General features: G+C 40.7%; 2 protein-coding genes across 4 annotated transcripts in view; one reads left to right on the top strand and one right to left on the bottom strand.

The window, feature by feature from the left end:
• Nucleotides 1-2,445, bottom strand: part of LOC140725323 (cilium assembly protein DZIP1L-like) — a 274,345-nt gene extending 271,900 nt beyond the window's left edge. Inside the window, exon 1 of the mRNA XM_073040644.1 lies at nucleotides 1,787-2,445. The gene's annotated coding sequence lies outside the window, so the exon portion shown is untranslated. The remainder of the gene's footprint in view (nucleotides 1-1,786) is intronic.
• Nucleotides 2,446-2,595: 150 nt separating this feature from the next.
• stk25b (serine/threonine kinase 25b) overlaps nucleotides 2,596-22,887 on the top strand; it is an 84,892-nt gene continuing 64,600 nt past the window's right edge. For 2 of the 3 annotated variants that reach the window (XM_073040640.1, XM_073040639.1), the window contains exon 1: nucleotides 2,596-2,786. In XM_073040640.1, the coding sequence (XP_072896741.1) occupies nucleotides 2,751-2,786 (36 nt within the window). In that variant the 5' untranslated portion in view covers nucleotides 2,596-2,750. Of the gene's footprint in view, nucleotides 2,787-2,928; nucleotides 3,048-22,887 lie in introns of those variants that run through there. The other variant, XM_073040641.1, reaches the window with a different exon arrangement.

Genomic DNA, 22,887 nt, shown 5'->3' with positions numbered 1-22,887 from the left:
ATTACAAAGGGCACTGTTGGAATCAATCCTCGGTCAGTGAAGATTGCTAACAACAATGGCACTGTAGCGTAACAGTTAGCGCAACACTTTACAACAACAGCAATCAGGGTTCAATTCCCATCGCTGTCTTTAAGGAGTTTATACATCCTCATGAGCATGTGGATTTCCTTCAGGTGCTCCAGTTTCCTCCAACATTCCAAAGACATATAGGTTAGGGTTAGGATTAGTAAATTGTGGACATGCTATGTTGGCACCGAAAGTGTGGAGGCACTTGCAGGCTGCCCGGCACATCCTTGGACTGTATTGGTCATTGATGCAAAAAGATGCATTTCACTGTATGTTTCAATGTTTTGATGCACATGTGATAAATAAGCTAATCCTCTTGCTGACCATCAACGCAGATGCGCCTCAAGTCTGTGTGCTTAGCCCATTACTCTATTCCCTATACACACGGGACTGAATGGCGAAGCATAGCTTCACTGCTATATACAAATTGACCAATGGGGGTGATGACTCAGTGTACAAGAACAACATAGGACAACTGGTTGAATGGTGCCCAACAACAACCTCTCACACTACATCAGTAAAACTAAAGAATTGATTGGGGAAGGATGATGCACATGCATCAGTCTACATTAGGGGTATCAGCGGTGGAGAGAAACTACAGCTTTAAATTCCTGGGTGTTATATTGAATCGTCAATCCTGGGCTCAGCATATAGATGTAATCACAAGGAAGTCCTTATTTTTTTTAGGAGATTAAGTGATTCAGCTTTCCACAATCTGTCACAAACTTCCTCTCTTGAAAGTATCCTGACTGATTGCATCCTTGTCTGGTATAGCAATTTGAATTCACAGGAATGTAAGAAAGTACAGACCAGTGGATTCAGCTCATTACATCACTGACACAACCCTCCCCAATGGTAGTTACTACAGGTGGTGCTGCCGGTTGGGGGCATTAACTTCTCCACTTTCCACAGAGGAACACTCCAAGTATAATCTTCTTTCAGGTCCTCAAGCTCAGTTTCATCCTATAAAAATATTTCTGACAGCTTACTATATCCTGTGTGAGTGCACCTGAACTGGCTGTTAGGCTGATACGATGGAGATAATGAAGATGGAGCATCGCATCACAACTGAAAGTTCAACTGTTCATTTCCATCTATGGATGCTGCCTGACATGCTAAGTTCCTCCAAATTCTAAAATCTGCAGTCTGATATGTCTTAATGAAGATGCAGCTGAAGTTGCAAAACATGAGCACTCTGAGAATATAAATAAATGCAAACTTTTGTGAAGTACAATACCACAGGATTGATCTGTAAAATCAGTAATATTGACTGCTAATACTGCAGTAGCCAATACTCAAGACACTGTATATTGTTACTGTGAACTATCCATTTACTATTGTAATAATTACCACTCGTGTGAATAATCAGTATGATTATTAATACACATATTGGACTGCAATTTAAAAGAACAGGTATTCTGCTAATTTCAAATACATTTAGTTGTTGCTTTGTATAGTGCTGTGATTCTCAGAGTCTGTCATTCACTGGTTTCTCATGTAAGAGCCTAACCTTATTCCATCAGTCCTCCTGACTTTGTCCATTTCTCAGATATGCACACACTACTGGGTTCATTTTCTGACCTCATTATCCCTGAAGGATTCAGATACACCGATTTGGCTGGGTATCATTCGTCCCTTGAGTTTCAGATTCCTGCTGGTCTATATTATTCTATATTTTTCTCTAGGCTTTACACCCTTATTGGGACTTCCAATTACCTACCTCTGTTGAGCTCTCACTGTTCCTTTTTTCTGGAATCCTTATTGTTGCAGGTTTGCTAATCCCACCACACCTGTTTCATTCTTCTGGACTGGGCCCCTGGTGAACTTGGTATTACTATTGGTTTTCACAGCCTCCTCCTGTGGATTTGAATCGCTGGGTTATTTTATATCCTCAACGGGGAAGCTGTGTTGAATGGGCTTTGTATTTTTGATGACTGTCAATTTTCTTCTAGGTAGTTATACTAACATTGTTCCATTGCTTCTAATCCCAGCCGTGCTTCTAGATTGGGTTTTGTAATTGGTTCCAAACATCATACACTTTCTACACCCCACAGAAAAAAAACTTTTTTTGCTGTGTTTTTTTCCCTGTAGGGTTTGGAAAACCTGTGCCATTCTTTCTCTGGGATCCCTCTTGGTTGATCATGCTGTTGAAATCCCTGTCTGTCGAGCTGGGATAATTCTATTGGGTTCGTCTCTGGGGTTGGGGTTTAGGCGACACATTTCCTTTGCGAAGCCATCCACGACGTTTAAACAACGTCAAAGGTCGTTCCCAGCTGAGAATCCCCCTTTGGAGATGCCGCTACATCATTGCCGGAGTGACAAGAGGCTGCTCCAGAGGGATTCGGAGAAGGAGGGTGTGTCGTGACGCCAGTCGAGGCGGCCTACTCAGGCCGGAATCTCCGCGCCACTGCGGTGCATGCCGGGAGTTGTCGTTCTCTGTACAGCCGTCAGCGGCAAGCGCCGATCCGTAGCCGGCATGTGAACTCCGATTCCCGGCAAGCTCCGTGGTGAGCGAGCGCTTGCGCAGTCGGAGGGCACAGGAGGGCTGGAGACCCAAACAGTGAGGAGCTGACGGGCTTTGCGGAGGTTCGAGGCGGCCTTCGGAGGCGGCGATGTCCTCTTGGGCCTCTAGGTAGACATTGTGCTGCAGTCCTTGCTCTCGGAGACTACCAGTACCGGCCCTCATGGAAATGGCTCACATTCGAGACTTCAGTTTACAGGTAGGAGCAGAGGCAGCTGCTGGCGTTTTATTGGCTGTGGCTCCTCTGGGTATTTTTTCTCTCCTGTTCCCTGTTCTCCTGCCTGGCAGATTGAGGGCTCGGAACTCCCATTTTGGATAAGCTCAAATCAAGCCGACGACGGGTCTGCCATCTCCAGCTAGCTGCCACGTGCGGCCAAGGGTTCCCGGCCCGATTGGCGCCCACCAAGGGGACCCTGGTTTGAGTTGGCAGTGCCAGGATGCCCTCCCCACCGCACCTGAGGTAAAAGCCCCCAGCAGTGTCAGAGAACTTTATTTACTGATTGAAGCACTCCATTGTGTCTTTACAGCAAGAACTGAGATTTTTTTTTCTAAATTAGCACCCTAACTTGATAAATAGGTGAAAATATATTTGTGCTTTAGAATTGATACTTTACAGGTATTGTCAGTGTATCAACTTTAACTACCTGCGCCTGCCTACTCACGATTTCAGCTGACCACTGAGGTGAATCATTCCAGTGGAGAAGCTCACTGAATGGTGTGCTGCCAACTGTATTGTGGACATATGTCAGCAGCTGGTAACAATCTTTCTCACGCTTGTGTACTGGATCATATGATGGCAGCTTCTTCCACGTTGGATTGAATAGGATCAGTTCTGTACCTGTGCTCCTCAAATTTCTTCATTCTTGATAAGGAATCATTATACAAGAAATCTTATTGTAGTCAGTGAATTTAAAGCATTGTTTCTGTTTGATCCTACAAATAGGCTGCTAATCTGATGAACACATCAGATTGGTTGAAGATGTATGCCCAAAGTCGTTTTAACTACATTTGAAAGCAAGTTCAAAATACATTAAATATACCAAGGATGCCACTATGAAGAGCTGCAGCATTCACTTTGAAGAAAATTGCTTTAAAGAAAAATTGTTGTTGCACGTGATCTGCTGAAGGGATTTGAAGAGTTTATGGGGCTGAAAGACAACTAGAGTTTGAGTAAATTACCATATTTAATCTCTAATCAGTCTGAGTGTGGACATGAATATCATCTCAGATCCCTTCATTGTTGGCTCCCCTGTAACCAATGCTACTGAATCTTTAGTCCTTATTGATGATGAGGTTAAGAGATACAATCAGTCAAGACATAACAATCAATGTTGGAGTAATTGGTGGAGCTAAAATCTTGGAGTTGAACAACTGAGTTTTGTGGAAACATATGGTAATGCATGCAATATATATTTTTGGAACATTTAGATCTACATGGCATGGAATCAGGACCTTTGGCTACCAAGTCCACAATAACCATAAAGTATTTGCACTCAGCTTACACTGATCACACTTCATTCTTCCCACATTGCCGCCACATAATTAGCTGACAGAAATGGTTACCAAATACATCTGCAACCTTTGTGTTAACTCTTAACTGGTTTGGATACAACATAGCAGCTATTCTCATGGGTGAATTGAGAAGGAAAAGCTGAAGCTTAGCTAACAAGCTCTGTCCAAACAAAACTGCAGTTTCTGGAAATCTGAAATAAAAATAAATTGTTGGAAATAATCAATAGATGTAAAAAGCATCCATGGAGAGGGAAACAAGCCAAGGTTAATATTTCAGGTTAACTTTTCTCTCTCCATAGATACTCCTCAGTACTTCTAGAGTTTTCTGTTTTATATTAGCCTCTTTTTGACAGATGCACAGAAATTGTCATTGACAGTTACATATGATTATTCTGAGAAATTCTTTTTACAAGGTATGTTAGATATTCAGTTTGGAAGATCCATCAATAGAAAGTTTCTATTATTGTTGTATGCTTTAGAACAATATTGTCCTGTTAAAATTATTGATTGGCCATGTGTGTAGCCGTGCAGTTTCATTTTAGTCAAAACAAAAATGTATTGCATGTAATTTAGGTAAATGTATATATTCTTAAATCCTTCAGGTTTTCTGTTTCATCAGAGTTGGAAATTCTGTTATGAATTTATCAGATGCCATTAATTTAATGTAGGTTTTAGTCCAGAGGTTGCCTTCAGTATTCAAGAGAGTGTAATGAATCATGCACTCAGCATCAAATATTTGCAGTTCAAAACTTTTACCACTCATTGTATGCAAATGTGACTTCTAACTTCATACTTTAAAGATCTGGCCCTCCATTTTTACTTTGGATAATGCTTTTTAGTCCAATATTCCTTAACTAACAAATCATTCTGCCCTTTGGTACAAGCTTCTCAACTAATAGAAATAGATTCTTCTTATTGCCTTCATGCATTCTTATTAATATCTTGAAACCTTCAATGAAATTATCCCAAATTGTAGATTACCAGACAGTGTATTCTTCCGAAGATTTGAGATCCAGAGTAGCTTGTATCAAACCATTCTTAATCCAATACTTCGCAGTTCTTTAGAATTATTATTATTGTTTTAATGATCTGCACCTATTCCTTATTGGTGCTTTAATAGTTTCACCATTTAAAACATTATCCATTCTCTCTGTTTTACTTCTCACATTGTTTATATTGAAAATTCGACCAATTAGCTTTGTAAATTGAATACTTTGGTCTATATCATCATAATTCCATTGAACCTCTGCCATTCACATAAATAAACCGGACTAGAAAGCTATGCATCATATTGTTCATACATGCAATTACGTGTAGCTTTATATTGGTTTCTGAAGAACATCACTGTTCGTACCCAGCCTTCTGACCAACTGTCTCCTGCCAGTCAGCCTTTTCCTTAATCAGATCAATAATTTGCCTTTAATTGCTTAAGCTTTAGCTAATGGTTTCTTTATTTAAAATATAGAATAATTTTTATACATCCAAATAAACAATTTTCTTGCCTTTATTGATCAGGAATGGTATCTCCTGCAAACCCATGTTTTCTCTATTTGGTTAGTAGGCAAATTTCAAGCCATTCAGTCATTTGACTCTTAATAATTTTACTATAATTGAAGTTGGGATAATTGATCTGTAATGTTCTGGTTTCTTCCTCACTGTTCTTAAATAGTTGAGTGACAAACAGAACTAGAAAAAGAAAGCACATGAACATATGGTAAATTTGAAATAATGCAAGTATAAGTTGAACTTGGATGGTATGGTTGTCCCATTGTGACATGAAACCCAGTTAGTTTTATAATCTGAAACAGGAGTTCCCAGCCTTTTTTATGCCATGGACTCCTACCATTAACCAAGCGGTCTATGGACCCCAGGTTGGAACCCCACTATAAAAGAACTGCTTCCTCAATTGAGAGCATGTTATAAGTGACTTAACTATTACTGTCCAATGTTCTCACTTCTTTCTTAAAGCCTTTGAGGTGGAAACTCTTTGGGTGTTGCAACTTGGCACACTTCAGTGTCATTTTACTCTTCATTATTGCTAATTAGGAAATGTTAATTTTGAGATTTCAGACATTCTCCTATTCCTCCCCATAATCTACTGATATACATGCTCATGCTCCTAGTCCCACAAATGAATTTTTAAAAAAACATTGAATGGATTGACTACTTCACTGAACAACTCTTTTTGGACTGCAAAGATGAGCTTCCAGGTAGCTTCCAATACTGTTCAATACCAAGGAATAGCATCACCACTTATTTGACCTGATACAGTTTTCAGGACTTGATACTGGATTTGACAATTTCAGATGATCAGCACTCCACTCTTGTTTGTTTGTTCCATTGTACATTTTGATTATCCTCTCCATTTCCGGTTACATTTCACTCATCATCTCTGTTGTTGTTCCTTGTTGCGGATCGGGCGGCATTTTTTTGCTGTTTCCTTAGCATTTGTCTGCTTTTTTTTCTTACGAGGCCGAGTTGCTAATTTGACGCTCAACCCAGCACAGACGGAAAGCATGCAAGGGGCAGGCCAGGGAACATTCGCTTCAAAGTACGGAACTTACGCCACTACATCACTGGCCAGCACTGCCTTTCTGTACCTCTTCCATTCACACTTTTACTACTCTTTCAGTTGGCATCTCCACACTTGAATTATTCAATCTCTACTAGTAAAACATTAGAAGTGCTATATCTGATGAATGTATCGCTTGAATCACCAAGTTATGGGAAGTAAACATAGTCTCTGAAAAAAGATGTGGAACAGGTTTGCAGATTGCTTAGGCTGGATTTGTTTCCTCTGAAACAAGAAACCTGAGAGGATGCTTGCATGTGATTAGGAAGAACCCAGATAACGCTGGTAGGAGCTGCCTGATTCCAGTTTAAATAGCAGAGAGCCTAGATTTTTATTAATTGGAAGATGAACTGGAGAGAATCAAAGCAGGAAAATAATCACCCCAAAAGGAGGTATAGTCTAGAACATGCTGTCTGGAAAGGTAGAAATCTTCAGTGCATTAAAATTGTATTTGAAAAATCATGACCTGCATGACTGAAGATTGTGCAACAGATTGGGAATAGGTTGGTCATCTCTGTTAAGGCTGGCACAACAATGACCGAATGGACTTTTTTGTTAGAATTTTTATAATTCTCTTGTGCTCCATTCCGTAACAGACCTTTATCCTTTATTGTTTTCTTTACCTCTCCTTTGACATTTTTCAAACTAGAAAATCACTTTACTTTTATGTTTTTGCAGTTCTGATAAAACATTCTGTTTTTCTTCATACAAATGCTGCTCAGCCTGCAGAGTATTTCCTGTTGCCTATTTTTATATCCAGTGTATTGATTTTGAAATTGCTTAGAAATTTCTTTCCGTACTCTTGTAGCTGATTTGTACCTCTCCCAGAAGCAAAAATCTGTGTGGAATTCCACAGTTTTGTGTGCTTTCCTTTTAGTTCTGTTATCCCTATTAGTGTTTTGTTTTCCTTAGGGAAAATAATGTGAGTACATCAATTTCTTTAACAAATACCTTCATTTGATCTTCTGTCATTTTATCTATTTACACATTTTATCTTGTTTACTGTTGACAATGTCTTTATCATTCCATTGAAGTCAGCCTCACCTAAATCTATTTTCATAATTGATTTCCATGATTTTAAACACTAAATTGAATTTAATCATGTTATAGTCATTATTAGATAAAAGCTAATGTACTGTTAGGACGTTAACCATGTCTGGAATCTTGATCAATCATGGGCTTCCATTCCCCCTAACTTATAGTGGGGGCCTATTGCTGTAGAACCCTTTTTACTATGCATCAAGAAATTCCCTACATTTCAGGAAATTTAATACTCCCACTAAAACAAATCTGCCTTTACTACATTTATAACTTGGCCTAATATGTGTATTCTAAAAGCATAATGTTACATATATTTGTTTTCTATCCATTAAATTCCCACTGTCTACTTCCTTCCTTCCTGAAATCCAAGCTTCTTCATTCTCAATCTTTAAAATTCCTCCATTCCTGCCATTTTCTCAATCTTTACTGTAAACCAGGTTTATTTATTTTCCAGTGTTGACCAAGTTTCCGTATCTCAATATGTTCTTTTTACTTCATATGTTTGTTTTTTCTAGTTCTGTGTATATATCTGCCACTGGTTTAAATTACACTTTTTGTTTAAATCCCAGACCCCATCTGACAAACAGTAAATTATTTTCACCTGCTGAAAGGAAAAAAATTATTTGGATATTTATAACAAATATCCCTAAGGCAGTCCTACATTGAGTTCAATGTTGACGGGCAACTCCTGCGATACTGCTGACACCAAACCATATCGGTGTCTGCCATTTCTTTGGGTTCACCAGATTTGTGGAGAGGGAGCTTGCTACATGGGCAGCAACTTGCTCTCCATATCTACTGTCCAGGCTTACATATCTAGAAAGCTAGATGCAGTATCCATAGTCAACTCCTTCCAACAGAGGCCTCGGCAGCAACAGCTGAGCCAGGTGCATTGGAAGCTGCCTCTATTCATTGAGAAATTTCATTTTTATTGAGCAGCAGCAGTGGATATTAAGACAAAGCTGACAGAAAGGGGTTTGGTTTTGTTAGAGAGATGGTAGACATTTATTGTCAAGGAGTTACATCAGCAAAAATAATTCCCTTTTGTCTTGCATGGAAAAATCACCTTTTATCATTCTAAATGAAAAAAATCAGTCCCTGAAAATGTTCTGCTTTAAAAGGAAAAGCTCAATCCCAGCTATGATCCATTTTACCTAGGGGAGCAAGTATGTGGAGGTAGAATTACTGACCTGACCTGCTTTATAATTAACTAGTTTTCTAAGTAGATTATGTCCTTCTAAGGAAGTTTAATGTGATTTAGCAGGTTAATAAGAAATTATTCACAAAACTATTTGGATTTAGAAGCAGTAAATTGCTTCTGGCTCCCAATGTCAAGGAAACCTTCAGCTTTACTAACATTCTTCCCAATCCAATGTAAAAGCAATTTGTTTTTATCATAGTCACCAAAATATTTAATAACTTTGAAGATAACTAACTGAACAGGTATACCGTTGTGGGTAACATGGTTGAATGTTAAAAAAAATCACAAGTATTTGAAATTTAGCAGGGAATCATCAAGGTAAAATTAGCAATTTCAGTCATATGGTAGATATAAAATATGTATTATTCTGTGCATGTATCAATACAATTTCTGCTGTTTTTTTGGTACATTTCGGATGCATTGCACTATCCATTTGCTTAGGTCATTGATTCCTTGTCTATACAAACCAGAGTCTTCAGATTTGTTTTGATATCGCATTTGCTGTGGTTTCTTAATACATTTGTTTTTGTTAATTCCTGTGTTGGCCTTGGATGGCAGACTCTGGAAGCGAGTGCAGTTCCCCTTTAAGTGGGGACAGCATGCCAGTCTTCAAGTACAATTGAAACGTGAAGGCCTTAGACCCTTATTCCAGTCAATACTACTGGCAAATGTAAAGTCTATGGAAAATAAAATTGAAGACCTCAGATGAAGATTGCAATACCAGAGGGTCATCAGGCAATGGTGTGTACTTTGCTTCATGGAAACATTGCTTACATTTACAACACAGCACTGCAGCCCAGTAGCTTCACCATTCACTGTATGATGTCTGAGTCAGTTGAGCCTTTTAAAGATAGAGGAGGTGAAGTATGTTTGATGATTAACTCATTATGGTGCATTGACCTGGAACATCTTAGTCAAATGTCTAACTTTTTATCTTCCAAGGGAGTTTTCTGTCATCATCCTGGTGGCAGTGTTCATTTCACCTGAGGCCACATCAGACAGGCACCAGAAGAGCAGAGCACCGTATTCAGTAGGCAGGATACATTGCACCCTGATGCCTTCCCTGTCATTCAACAAGGCCAGTCTCTGAGCAACTACCACCAACATATTACCTGTGGAACCAGAGAAGCCAACACACTTGACCACGGTTATACCTCCATCAAGAACACTTATGATCCACCCCACACCCATATCTTGGAAAGTCCAATCACTGGGCTGTACTTCTATGCCTAGTGTATAGGCAGAGGCTTAAAGCTTACAGCATTAGTGGTGAGAACCAAGTAGGCATAGTCAAGGGTGGTGGAGGAGCGCTTACAGGGCAGCAGAAATTTTGTGGCATGCAAGATGTACTGTTCAAGCTCTTCTGAAGAAGCACGAAGAAACCGGCAAGGTTGAGGACCAAAAAAGCAGTGATCGGCATGGAAACAGTGCAGATGTACATCAATATGACATCGCTTCTAACAAGTCCAGCACTGCTATAGCTCTAAACTCAACAAAAACCACAGAAATCCAAGGACACCCCTCTACAGTTTGAAGAAGTCTTTTCAGAAGTGGTCCTCATGGATGAGTTTCAGCCAAAGAGCCATTCCTCCAATGTAAAAAAAAAAGGCAAGAGGCTCACCTATGCACAAAAACACAAGGACTATTGTGGTGACCAATGGCAGCAAGTGCTCTGAACTCTAAAATGTTTAAGTTTTAGCTCAAAGTAGGCAGTTAGTCTGTAGAAGAACTGAAGAGCTCAACATCGATGAGTGTCTGGAGCCAAGTGAAGCATGGCGAATGTCCCCTGCAGGTTTGGAGTAGGTGATCTGGTCAGAATTAATGGAATGCTCAATGCCAAGAGGTACATGCATATTCTCATCCATCATGTAATACCATCTGGTCTGATTGATCCCACCTTCATTCAGCTTCAGAACAATGGCTAGGGTCATTATGGACTATCTTCACGGGAAAGAAGAAAAAGGAGTTCTGTAACAGGTGGTATGACCTCCGCAAAGGTTGGTCTCAACATTATCAAAACTGTCTGGGATTACCAGGAGAGACAGAAGCAAGCAGGATAGGTAAAGGCTGCAGAAGAACTGTGCCAAGTTCTCCCAAGATGTTCGGAACAACTTACCAACCTATTTTTTTCTTATGAAACTGCACGACAAGAGAACTGATGCAATTTTAAAGGCAAAGGGTGGTCACACCAAATACTGATTTGATTTTTTTTATGGCTTACAGCTCTTTATAGAATGTTTTTAATATTTAAAAACATTACTTTTCTAAACAGCTTTGCTTTACAAATTTTTTGTATGTGACTTCTGCACAGTAGTATATACCAGTGATATTAAACCTGATTCTGATTAACATATTCTTTAGAACATAGAACATCTACAGCATGCTACAGGCCATTCGGCCCACAATGTTGTGCTGACCATGTAACCTAGTCATTCTCATGCAAGCCATGAAATCTTAGTATTATGATGCATTGAAACTGTCCGCGGAGTTATTTCGATTTCTTTAATACATTAATGGATTCAGAAGGGAAGTAACCACAAGTTGTTATTCAGCAATTTACTGTAGATATATTCAACAGGTTCTTATAATTTTGCTCCAGCTTGCATTGTCTCTGCTCCATGAAATACATTACTTCCTACTAGGTATGGGCAATATTGTGCATCAATCATTTTGTTCCTGATATTTTTCCCTGTAGGAAGTCAATGATCCCCACTTTATGCAAAATAATTGCTGTTCCCACAATCTTTGAGTATTATAATCTGCTTTCCATCCTTGATTTCAAAAGACAAAGTATGTGCAAGTTCAGTTCAGGACATACGCAAGTCACAATATTTGCATTTCTACCGTACATTTCTCAACCTCTATCTAAATCACTTTAGATCCAATTAAATATTTTAGAAGAATGGTCACATTTTAGTGGAGGTTGAGTACGATCAACTTCAAACTTCCGTGGGATCCTGTGACTGATCATAACAATTTTATTTATATAGTACTTCTAAAATATAACAAGTCAAACTACGCAAGACAAATTAGCTGAGGCAGTTAATCCAATTCAACAACTTTCCCTTTTAGTCTTCTAATTTGTTTTCCCCCTTGTAATGTTTATCCAATTCCAAACTGTTCAGTTTATTTCATTACCTCTTTGGTTTCAAGTCACAACAGCTGACCTGTTTTTAGAAATGTTTCAAATTCAAGTTTAATTCAAATTCTCTGGTTTTGTTGGTAAACATCTAAACTTGTGCTGTGGTTAATACTTCTCTGAAAACCAGTTTTTCCACATTTATTCCAAATTATGAATGATTTTTGAACAACATTTTCCTCTTGTATTACAATAGTGAATGCACTTCAAGCAAGACAACCTCTTTGTTGTAATGTTGAAGATATGCTCAAGCAATTGCCAAGCAGTTACAGAATTGTTAGTATCCAAGCATCCAAATAATAATTTGGAAATTATTCCTCATAAAACAGGACATATCCAGTAAACCTACTTGCTATGCTTGCACTAAATAATTTGTAGAATTGCTGCCAGAGACCCAGGTTCATCTAATGTCTGGCTGCTCCAGTTACCTTCCACATGTCAAAGACCTGCAGATTTGCGGGTTCATTGGTCACTAAATTTACCTAATCCGTAGGTGGGTGGTAGGATCTGGGGTGCTAATAACAATGTCAGTAGTAGTTGATATGGACTCAGTGAGAAGGGCCTACTACTATACTACATCTCTTATCATATTCCTGTTATCTGCAAAATGATTATAAGTGTTATGGACAGTGTTATCAAGTATCCTGAATAGGAGCAGCAGGTTTAAGGAAGCCATGTTCGATTCCCATATACCATCTGAACATGAAAATGTATTGCCATTACTTTATCCTCTGTGCTTAAATCCTAACAACGCTGACATATCTTCATCAGAAAGATGACAGTACTTCAGGAGAACAAAGGATGACCACTACAAGCTACCTTGCTAGTAAAGCTCACTTCCATAAATTGGAAAAAAATATAGGGTACCTCATTGGTTATAAAATGCTTCAGAATGATCCGAAGACATAATATGCACTGTTAGAAATGTAACTTTTGTAACTATCCAATTTTTGTCCTTCAGTCATTTTTTTATTTACACAATCATCCTTTTTCAATAAAGTTATGTAACACCTTCATCACTATTTTACAATACCTTCTTTAAAGTACTTGATCAAGTTCATCAAGCACTATTTGTCTTTAACTTTCATTTAACTTGCCATTCTTTTCCAAATGTTAGTTAGACTTGACCAAATTTATTTTTTCTAATGGTTTTTCCACCAGTAATTTAGGCATTCTTTAATTGTTAGGCTTAACTCATGTGTTGTATTTTATTTGAGTTTAGCAAGTAGATTTGCACTCAACCAGTTCTTTTGTATTATCCACAAATTCAGAAGAAATTTGGAATATTGTGACTTGGACATCCACAATTTTAGTCCCTGCTTCAGTAGCTTCATCTGGACTATGTGCTGTTTCTACTTTGAATGCTTAAGTATATTCTCCTAAATTTTAATTCTCTATGATTGTACCTACCTCCTCCTTTCAACTGGATTGACAGCATTGTCTTCCCTGTTGAAGTTAGATGTAAAGTAATAATTATTAACATATCTATGCCCTCTACCTTTATAAGATAGTATTTTTGGTCCATTATCAGCTCCACTGGTAATTGACTTAATATTTGTTAACGATTTTTATAAACTGCGATGGATCAAGAGGAGTTTAGCATTGATTTTTATCGAGGAATACAGCTGTAAGTGGCTTGAAAAGCTTGAATATTCCATTCATTAACTTGAAAGTCAATGAATTGGCATGGTATTTTTCAGCTGTTTTAAATCATTCTACTGTAGCATGATTTGGAGGGTTTTTTTCCTGGAGAGTTTATCATCTGAGAATTGGGTTTCATTTAGTCATTAGTCCAGTACCCATTGGAAAATTATGAGTTGCCCATATTTTGGTAAAATATTCTCAATTCTGTCACCGACAAAATGATTGTTTGCTGTGGTGCAGTTCCACTGGCAGTGTCCATCTCATAGAGACACACGTGGCCATTTTTGCATGGATGATTTGTACTAAGGCTTTAAAATGCCCTAAGGAAACTTTAGGTGAGCATTATCAGATAAAATTTGATACTGAGCCATGTAGGAAATATTGGGGAAGATAACCAAAACCTTGGCCAAAGCACTCGGTTTGAAGATGCATCACCCGTTTGGTAAAGATGCTGTCCAGAAAGCGGCAAAGGTAAACCATTTCTGTAGAAGAATTTGCCAAGAATAATCATGGATCAATAATCAAAGACCATGATCACCTATGTCATATGACATGGCACATAGCAAATGAACGAATGGCTTATTTCAATACTCGGTTTTATATATTCTCTTTGAGCTATCAATGAAATGTGTTCATTCAGCATTGAGCATTTTCTAAAATTGAAGTTTTAATTCAAGTTAAGTCACTTCTATTGTCATTTTGACCATAACTGCTAGTACAGTACATATTAAAAATGAGACAACGTTTTTCAGGACCATGGTGTTACATGACACAGTACAAAAACTAGACTGAACTACACAAAAAAAAACAACACAGAGAAAGCTACACTAGACTACAGACCTACACTGGACTGCATAAAGTGCACAAAAACAGTGCAGGCATTACAATAAATAATAAACAGGACAATAGGGCAAGGTGTCAGTCCAGGCTTCGGGTATTGAGAGTCTGATAGCTTGGGGGAAGAAACTGTTAACATAGTCTGCTTGTGAAAGCCTGAATGCTTCGGAGCCTTTTCCCAGACGGCAGGAGGGAGAAGAGATTGTATGAGGGGTGCATGGGGTCCTTCATAATGCTGTTTCCTTTGCGGATGCAGCGTATAATGTAAATGTCCGTGATGGCGGGAAGAGAGACCCCGATGATCTTCTCAGCTGACCTCACTATCCACTGCAGGGTCTTGTGATCCGAAATGGTGCAATTTCCGAACCAGGCAGTGATGCAGCTGCTCAGGATGCTCTCAATACAACCCCTGTAGAATGTGATGAGGATGGGGGGTGGGAGATGGACTTTCCTCAGCTTTCACAAAAAGTAGAGATGCCCCTGGGCTTGCTTTGCTATGGAGCTGGTGTTGAGGGACCAGGTGAGATTCTCCATCAGGTGAACAAGAAATTTGGTGCTGTTTACGATCTCTACCGAGGAGCCGTCGATGTTCAGCAGGGAGTGGTCGCTCCGTGCCCTCCTGAAGTCAACAACCATCTGTTTTGTTCACATTAAGAGACAGGTTGTTGGCCCTGCACCAGTCTGTTAGCCACTACACCTCCTCCCTGTAAGCTAACTTGTTGTTCTTGCTGATGAGACCCACCACGGTCGTGTCATTGGTGAACTTGATGATGTGGTTCTAGCTGTGTGTTGCAGCACAGTCATGGGTCAGCAGAGTGAACAGCAGTGGACTGAGCACGCAGCCCTGGGGAGCCCCCGTGCTCCGTGTGATGGTGTTAGAGATGCTGCTCCCGATCCGGACTGACTGAGGTCTCCCAGTCAGGAAGTCTAGGATCCAGTTGCAGAGGGAGGTGTTCAGGTAGGCTCAGCTTTCCAGTCAGTTTCTGAGGGATGATTGTGTTGAATGCTGAACTGAAGTCTATGAACAGCATCCGAACGTATGTGTCTTTTTTGTCTGGGTGGGTTAGGCCCAGGTGGAGGGTGATGGCAATGACATCATCTGTTGAGCGGTTGGGACGGTACACAAACTGCAGGGGGTCCAGTGAGGGGGGCAGCAGGGTCTTGATATGCCTCATGACGAGCTTCTCGAAACACTTCATGATGATGGATGTAGGTGCAACGGGACGGTAGTCATTTAGGCAGGACACTGAAGACTTCTTTGGCACGGGGACGATGGTGGCGGCCTTGAAGTACGTTGGAACGGTGTCGCTGCTCAGGGAGATGTTGAAGATGTCAGTGAGAACATCTGCTAGCTGGTCTGCACATCCTCTGAGCACTCTACCAGGGATGTTGTCTGGTCCAGCAGCCTTCCATGGGTTGACCCTGCACAGGGCTCTTCTCACATCGGCCACGGAGAGACACAGCACCTGGTCATTTGTAAGAGGGGTGGACTTCCTCACCGCCATGTCATTTTCCGCCTCAAACCGGACGTAGAAGTTATTCAGCGCATTTGGGGGGGAGGCATCACCTGCACAGTCAGGTGATGTTGTAATTGGTGATGTCCTGGATGCCCTTCCACATGCGCTGCGTGTCACCGCTGTCCTGGAAGTGACTGTGGATTAGCTAGGCGTGTGCACGCTTTGCCCCCCTGATGGCTCGGGACAGTTTGGCCCTCGCAGTTGTTAGAGCTGCCTTGTCGCCTGCTCTGAAGGCGGAATCGCGGGTCCTCAGCAGCGCACACACCTCCGCGGTCATCCATGGCTTCTGGTTAGCACGTATAGTGATGGTCTTGGACAGAGTAACATCATCAATGCACTTGCTGATGTAGCTGGTCACTGATGCTGTGTACTCCTCTAAGTTGGTAGAGTCGCCATCATTTGCAGCCTCCCTGAACATGTGCCAGTCAGTGTTCTCAAAGCAGTCTTGAAGAGCAGAGATGGCTCCTGCTGGCCAGGTTTTCACCTGCTTCTGAACTGGTCTGGAGCGCCTGACGAGCGGTCTGTATGCTGGGATTAGCATTACAGAGATGTGATCTGTGTATCCGAGGTGGGGGCGGGGCTCTGCCTGGTATGCGTCAGGGATGTTTGTGTAAACCAGGTCCAACGCGTTCTCCCCTCTCGTTGCAAAGTCCACATACTGATGGAATTTGGGGAGCACTGAATTAAGGTTCGCGTGGTTAAATTCACCGGTGACAATAAGCAGTCCATCAGGATGTGCGTTCTGCAGTTCGCTAATAGCCCCGTACAGTTCACAGAGCGCCTCCTTAGCATTAGCGCCAAGGGGAATGTAGACACCGAATATAAGAACAGAGGTGAATTCCCGTGACAAATAAAATGGTCTGCATCTAACAGCCACAAACTCCACTAGTGATGAGCAGTGTCTGGAAACCAGCACAGAGTTCTTACACCATTCCGTATTGATGTAAACACACACACCACCACTGCGAGTCTTACCGGAGAGGGCTGCATCCCTGTCCGCACAAAACAAGGTAAGTCCATCCAGCTGAATGGCTGCGTCCAAAATTCCATCAGTGAGCCATGTCTCTGTGAAGACATGCAGAGCAAACTCTGTACTCCGCCGAGTATTTCGTTGGAGTCGGATGTAGTCCAATTTATTGTCCAGTGAGCAGACATTGGAGAGTAGAATGGACGGGAGAGCCGACTGGCTAGGTTTCGCTTTTTGCCTGGCATGGACCCCTGCCCACCTGCCTTGCTTCCGCTTCCTCGTGCATCTCTTACGACGTCTCCATCTCCCGCTACCAGCATCTGGCGAGTCCGAGGAATGTAGGCCCGTTCCCCTCAGCAAGCCGAGGTCGCGTAATTCTGCCAGCAGATCTTTGTGAAGGTGATGATAGATAGCCGCTCTGTTATCCATGTACCCTAATCGAAAATTGTGTATCACACTTAGATTAGAAAATTAAATTAAAGTAACACCAGGTCTGAAAGGCCGCTGCTGCCGTGCCACGCCGCCTCATGGGAGAAATTATTTGAACATTGACGGAAAATACAGTTCTGAATGGTTAAGCAAGCCAGGTCATCTAGATTCAGATGTTGCTCTTTGCAATAATATTCAAAAATCTGACATTTGTGTCAAATAGAGCAATCCGCTTAATCTTGAGGGATTACTACTGGACATGTAGATTAAAACATCTTAAAATTGGCTGGATTTAGGGCAGTATTGCATTTGTCATGAAGAGTAGTGAAGTGGATATCTATGAATAGGTTTGGCCAGTTGGTCCTTAAAATTTTACATGCAGCTATGTTATTGCCATTGGTACAAAAGAAAAACAAAATAAGGCTCAGCATAAATTGTTAAATGATTGCAAGTGAAATTGTGAACAGGGCAGGAGATTGTAGAAAAGTAGTATTTGTAATTAATAGCAGACATTTAAAAGCTGGGAGGGTAGTGTTTTTCCTCCCAAGTGTTGGGAGGAAAAACACTTTTTGGGAATAAAATCTTTTTATACCTGCTATTAATATTGACGTATCTGTTGTTGAAAATCATTTGCTGTCAGCTATTATTTTACAGCAAGGATTAAAATAAGCTAGAATGTAAGACTAATGGACTGGAGGAATGGTGAATGATGCTGCTTTGTTTTGCTATCATCCCCAGTTTGGGGGGAGTAAAATCCCAACATCACCAGGCCCAATCACAGGAGCAGGCCCCAAATCCCAGAAACCTCTGCAGGTATCCTTCATTGGGCCAGAGTTGTAAATCTCATGTGCCAACACCGTCCTCTGCTGTGTCTTCCCTATCTAGATCACACATCAGGAGAGATTATGTGAAAGAGAGAGAGAGAGTGACATGGTGTGAGGATCTACATGCGTACTAGGCTCCAGTGTCACAGAACAACAACATTATTGTTGGGGCTTAATGTGCAATCCACAGGTTCCACAAAAATTTAAATTCTTGTAGGGACCATGCCGATTATTTTGGGTCATATTAGGAACTGAACATGAAGTGTTTGTAAGAGAAATTAGGATGGAAGTTTTCTTATAGGTGTGTGGTATAGGCAGAACAATCAGAGATAAGTGGAAAGAAATGTAGTTACTGTGAAATGACTGGGCATCAGTTTTGTAACTAGAGCACAGCCCTAAATCATCGGAACATTCCTTAATGTCTGCACCAGCTGTTGGTCTGGATTAGAGTTCAGCCTGATTATCAAGCCTTTTTGTGATTATTTCTTTACTGGCGGTGCCAATTTGTTTATACTTTTGACTGATAAAATGTACTTACTGTACTAATTTATTTTTAATACTTAAATTAAGTGTTATCCAGCTGATTATTTGCATTATCTGAGTTTGTTAACGTGCTTTACTATTTTTAATAAATTGCTTTCTGATGACTTTGGACCTCTACCCCATTTATATACAGTGGATCTGGTTAATTGGAACAGCTGCTTATTTGGGGCAACTCTTAAAGAAAAAAAATTAATCAAGAAAATAAAGCAACACACACAAAATGCTGGTGGGAATGCAGCAGGCCAGGCAGCATCTATAGGAAGAAGTACAGTCGACGTTTCAGGCCAAGACCCTTTGTCAGGAATAACTAAACGAAGAGATAGTAAGAGATTTGAGAGGGGAGGGGGAAATCCAAAATGATAGGAGAAAATAGGAGGGGGTGGGTGAAGCTGAGAGCTGGAAAGGTGATTGGCAAAAGGAATACAGAGCTGGAGGAGAGAGAGGATCATGGGACAGGAGGCCTAGGGAGAAAGAAAGGGGGAGAGAAGCACCAGAGGGAGATGGAGAACAGGAAGGAGTGATTGTGAGAGGGGCAGAGAGAGAAAAAGAAAAAAAGGGGAAATAATAAATAAATAGGTAAATAAATAAGGGATGGAGTAAGAAGGGGAGGAGAGGCATTAATGGAAGTTAGAGAAGTCAATGTTCATGCCATCAGGTTGGAGGTTACCCAGCCGGTATATATGGTGTTGTTCCTCCAACCTGAGTGTGGCTTCATCTTGACAGTAGAGGAGGCCATGGATAGACATATCAGAATGGGAATGGGATGTGGAATTAAAATGTGTGGCCACTGGGAGATCCTGCTTCCTGTGGCAGACAACGTAGGTGTTCAGCGAAACGGTCTCCCAGTCTGCATCGGGTCTCACCAATATATAGAAGGTCACACCGGGAGCACCGGACGCAGCATACCACACCAGCCAACTCACTGGTGAAGTGTCGCCTCACCTGGAAGGACTGTCTGGGGCCCTGAATGGTGTGAGGGAGGAAGTGTAAGGGCAGGTGTAGCACTTGTTCCGCTTACAAGGATAAGTTCCACCAGCATTTTGTGTGTGGCATGAACATTGATTTCTCTAACTTCTGTTAATGCCCCTCCTCCCCTTCTTACCCCATCCCTTATTTATTTATTCCCCCCTTCTCTCTCTCTCTCTCTGCCCCTCTCACAATCACTTCTTCCTGTTCTCCATCTCCCTTTGGTGCTCCCCTGCCCCTTTCTTTCTCCCTAGGCCTCCTGTCCCATGATCCTCTCTCTCCTCCAGCTCTGTATCCCTTTTGCCAATCACCTTTCCAGCTCTTAGCTTCATCCCTCCCCCTCCCCCTACGGTCTTCTATCATTTTGGATTTTCCCCTGCCTCTCCCACTTTCAAATCTCTTACTATCTTTTCTTTCAGTAAATCCTGACGAAGGGTCTCAGCCCGAAAAGTCGACTGTACTTCTTCCTATAGATGCTGCCTGGTCTGCTGCGTTCCACCAGCATTTTGTGTGTGTTGCTTGAATTTCCAGCATCTGCAGGTTTCCTCTTGTAATCGAGAAAATAGTCAGGATTCCCTTTGTTTATTAGGGACAGTATGCTGCTTAATTAGGACAGGAGACTGTTGCCGAACCGTTTCCCCCTAGTGTCAGTCAAGTACACTGTGTGGCCATCAGACACTACACTAGTGGTCACCAACCTTGTTAAGCCCAAGATCTCCTACCTCGACTTTAGCGAAAGACAAGATCTACCTACTAAACCATTTAGAGAAAAAACAGCTTAGATTGTACTTCCAATTTGAGGCCTTTTGTTTGGGCTAATTGTATTTGAATTACATGAAATGCTTTTGTCAAACTTTCAAATTAATTCAAACGTAAACACTGTAACTCGCATATCAAACAGGCCACAGCTGTCTTTCTTTAATAATATTACAATACTTCACACCTTCAAGTCTAAGTTTCATTATTTAATTTTATTTCAACACGAAAAATAAATAAATAAAAATTGATTGTTGCACTCAGTGAATACTTTAGTATTCTGCTGACTGAATACTTTCTGCTAGTTCCCTGAAATTTGGCTCATAACTACAGACAGCCTGTCTGAGATAGTCTGTGAGGTGTCTGTCAGTAAGACAGCTCCTGTACTTAGATTTAGTAATTTTCATCTGTGAAAATGCAGTTTCACACAGATAAGTTGACCCGAAGTAGGCACTGACTTTTAGTGCACACGTGGTGAGATGAGGAGACTTCTCCCTGCTGACAAGCCCCCAAAGGTCACCGTCCCTTGACCTTGCTTTAAACTCGATGTCATTTTGCAGATCTATTATTTCCATTTCAATATCACTTGGCACACCAAATACTTGCTGGAATTTGGCTGCTATCTGTTCTATATTGATTGGCAGAAATGGGTTTGAAATAAATGCAGCAATATCTTTCAGGACGTTTAACTCCCCAAATAGTAATTGCCACCAGTTTATGAATGGGGATATCATGTTCATAGATATTTTTTAAACTCATTGTAAATATCCTCACCTCTCGGTCTCTCCTTTAATTGCAAAAGAGTGAGGAAGTCCTCCTTTGCTGTAAAATCCTGGAAAGCCATTCTGACAAATACAACAAGCTGAGCTTTTTGCATTACATCCAGGGATTCATCGAACTATAATGAAAAATATTCACAGAGTGACAAGTCCTTTAACACTTGTCGATCCACTTCCTCTGACAGTGACTCTACCCTCCTTGTCACTGTTGCAGGGCCAAGCAGTATAATCTATTGTGGTTGTGATGTCTTTTTTGTTTTTAAAGCCATTAAAAACAGTCTCTGTGGTAATGGCCATTGCTTCCTTGAATAAATTGCCATCTGTAAAAGGCTTCTTGTGTTTAGCCAAAAGGTGACTTACATGGAATGATGCTTCAATAGCAGCCTTATTTTGAGCAGCATATTTTATGAAAAACAATTGCTGGGCCTTCAACCCCGATTTCAGCTCCTCAACTTTTCTGGCATGGATTGCACTTTCTGGGGGGTAGGTGTCTTTAAATTTCTGGTGGTTGGTGTTGTGGTGCTGCTCCAGATTCCCTCTTTTAGTCAGTGCTTGTGTTTGGTGGCACAACGTACATACACACTTGTCTTTCACCAAGGTAAATAGAAATTCCTCTTCCCATTCTGGATGGAATTTGTACGTTTTCATCTTCTTTCGTGGAGCCTTCGCCAGGCTAGCTACTTACCTTGCAGAATATCACCAGCAAGTGCCGTATATTGATGTTTGCGACAGTCTGTACTCTTATCTAATGTAATTGGTCACTTTGATGCAGCACAAGCTACGCTGAAACCGCGGTGCATGGCAGGAGAGCTATGCACACTGGGCAGAAAGAATGGCGCTAAAACCCCGCAACCTGGAAACAATCTCTCTTTACAAGCAGCTTTCAAAAGCGGGAGTATTGCTATATTGCCATTATCCTAATTAGTGTTACTTATTTTTATAATGCTCACATTACAACAGTATTTGTGTATTTATGTTTCATTTTTTTCGGAATCTACTGGGAAAGTCTCAAAGATCAACCGGTCAGCGATCACACCATGCTTAGAGCAAACAGTTATTCTAAAATAGCATCATTTGCATCTGTTTGTGTTCAATAAGCATTGATTTTTGTCACTGATAGTTGGCAAGAAATGAGCTGTAAGACAATTCAGAACTGTTTTGCTCACTGCTGTTCGAGCAGTCAGGCTTGGTGATGCCAGAAATGGCCAGGAGTGAAAACAAAATGATTTCACTAATTTCACAAGTTAGTAACTGAAGAATTTAAAGGTATCCCCAATCATCTTGAATGTTACTATTCAGTGGAGTTTTAAAAACTGCCAGTGTATGTGTTAACAACAAGTTGTTGGGTTGTCACAAAAATGCAACTGGGTTATTAATATCTTTTCCTTTATTTGTTCAGAGTGACGTGTGTTTCTAATCTCATCCACAAAATATAAGCTATAAAAATTGAGAGTTCCCTCTCACTCGCTGCCTTGGAGTTGATCATTTCCTTTTATTTCTTCAACTAGACTTTCAACCTCAAGCTTTGTCTACAGACCTTTTAATTTCGCTCTCATGACCAATTCATATAGTT

Source organism: Hemitrygon akajei, chromosome 3, assembly GCF_048418815.1.
Source record: "Hemitrygon akajei chromosome 3, sHemAka1.3, whole genome shotgun sequence".
Taxonomy (NCBI): domain Eukaryota; kingdom Metazoa; phylum Chordata; class Chondrichthyes; order Myliobatiformes; family Dasyatidae; genus Hemitrygon; species Hemitrygon akajei.
Note: the sequence above shows the minus strand (reverse complement) of the source record. Positions and strands in the feature narration are given on the sequence as shown.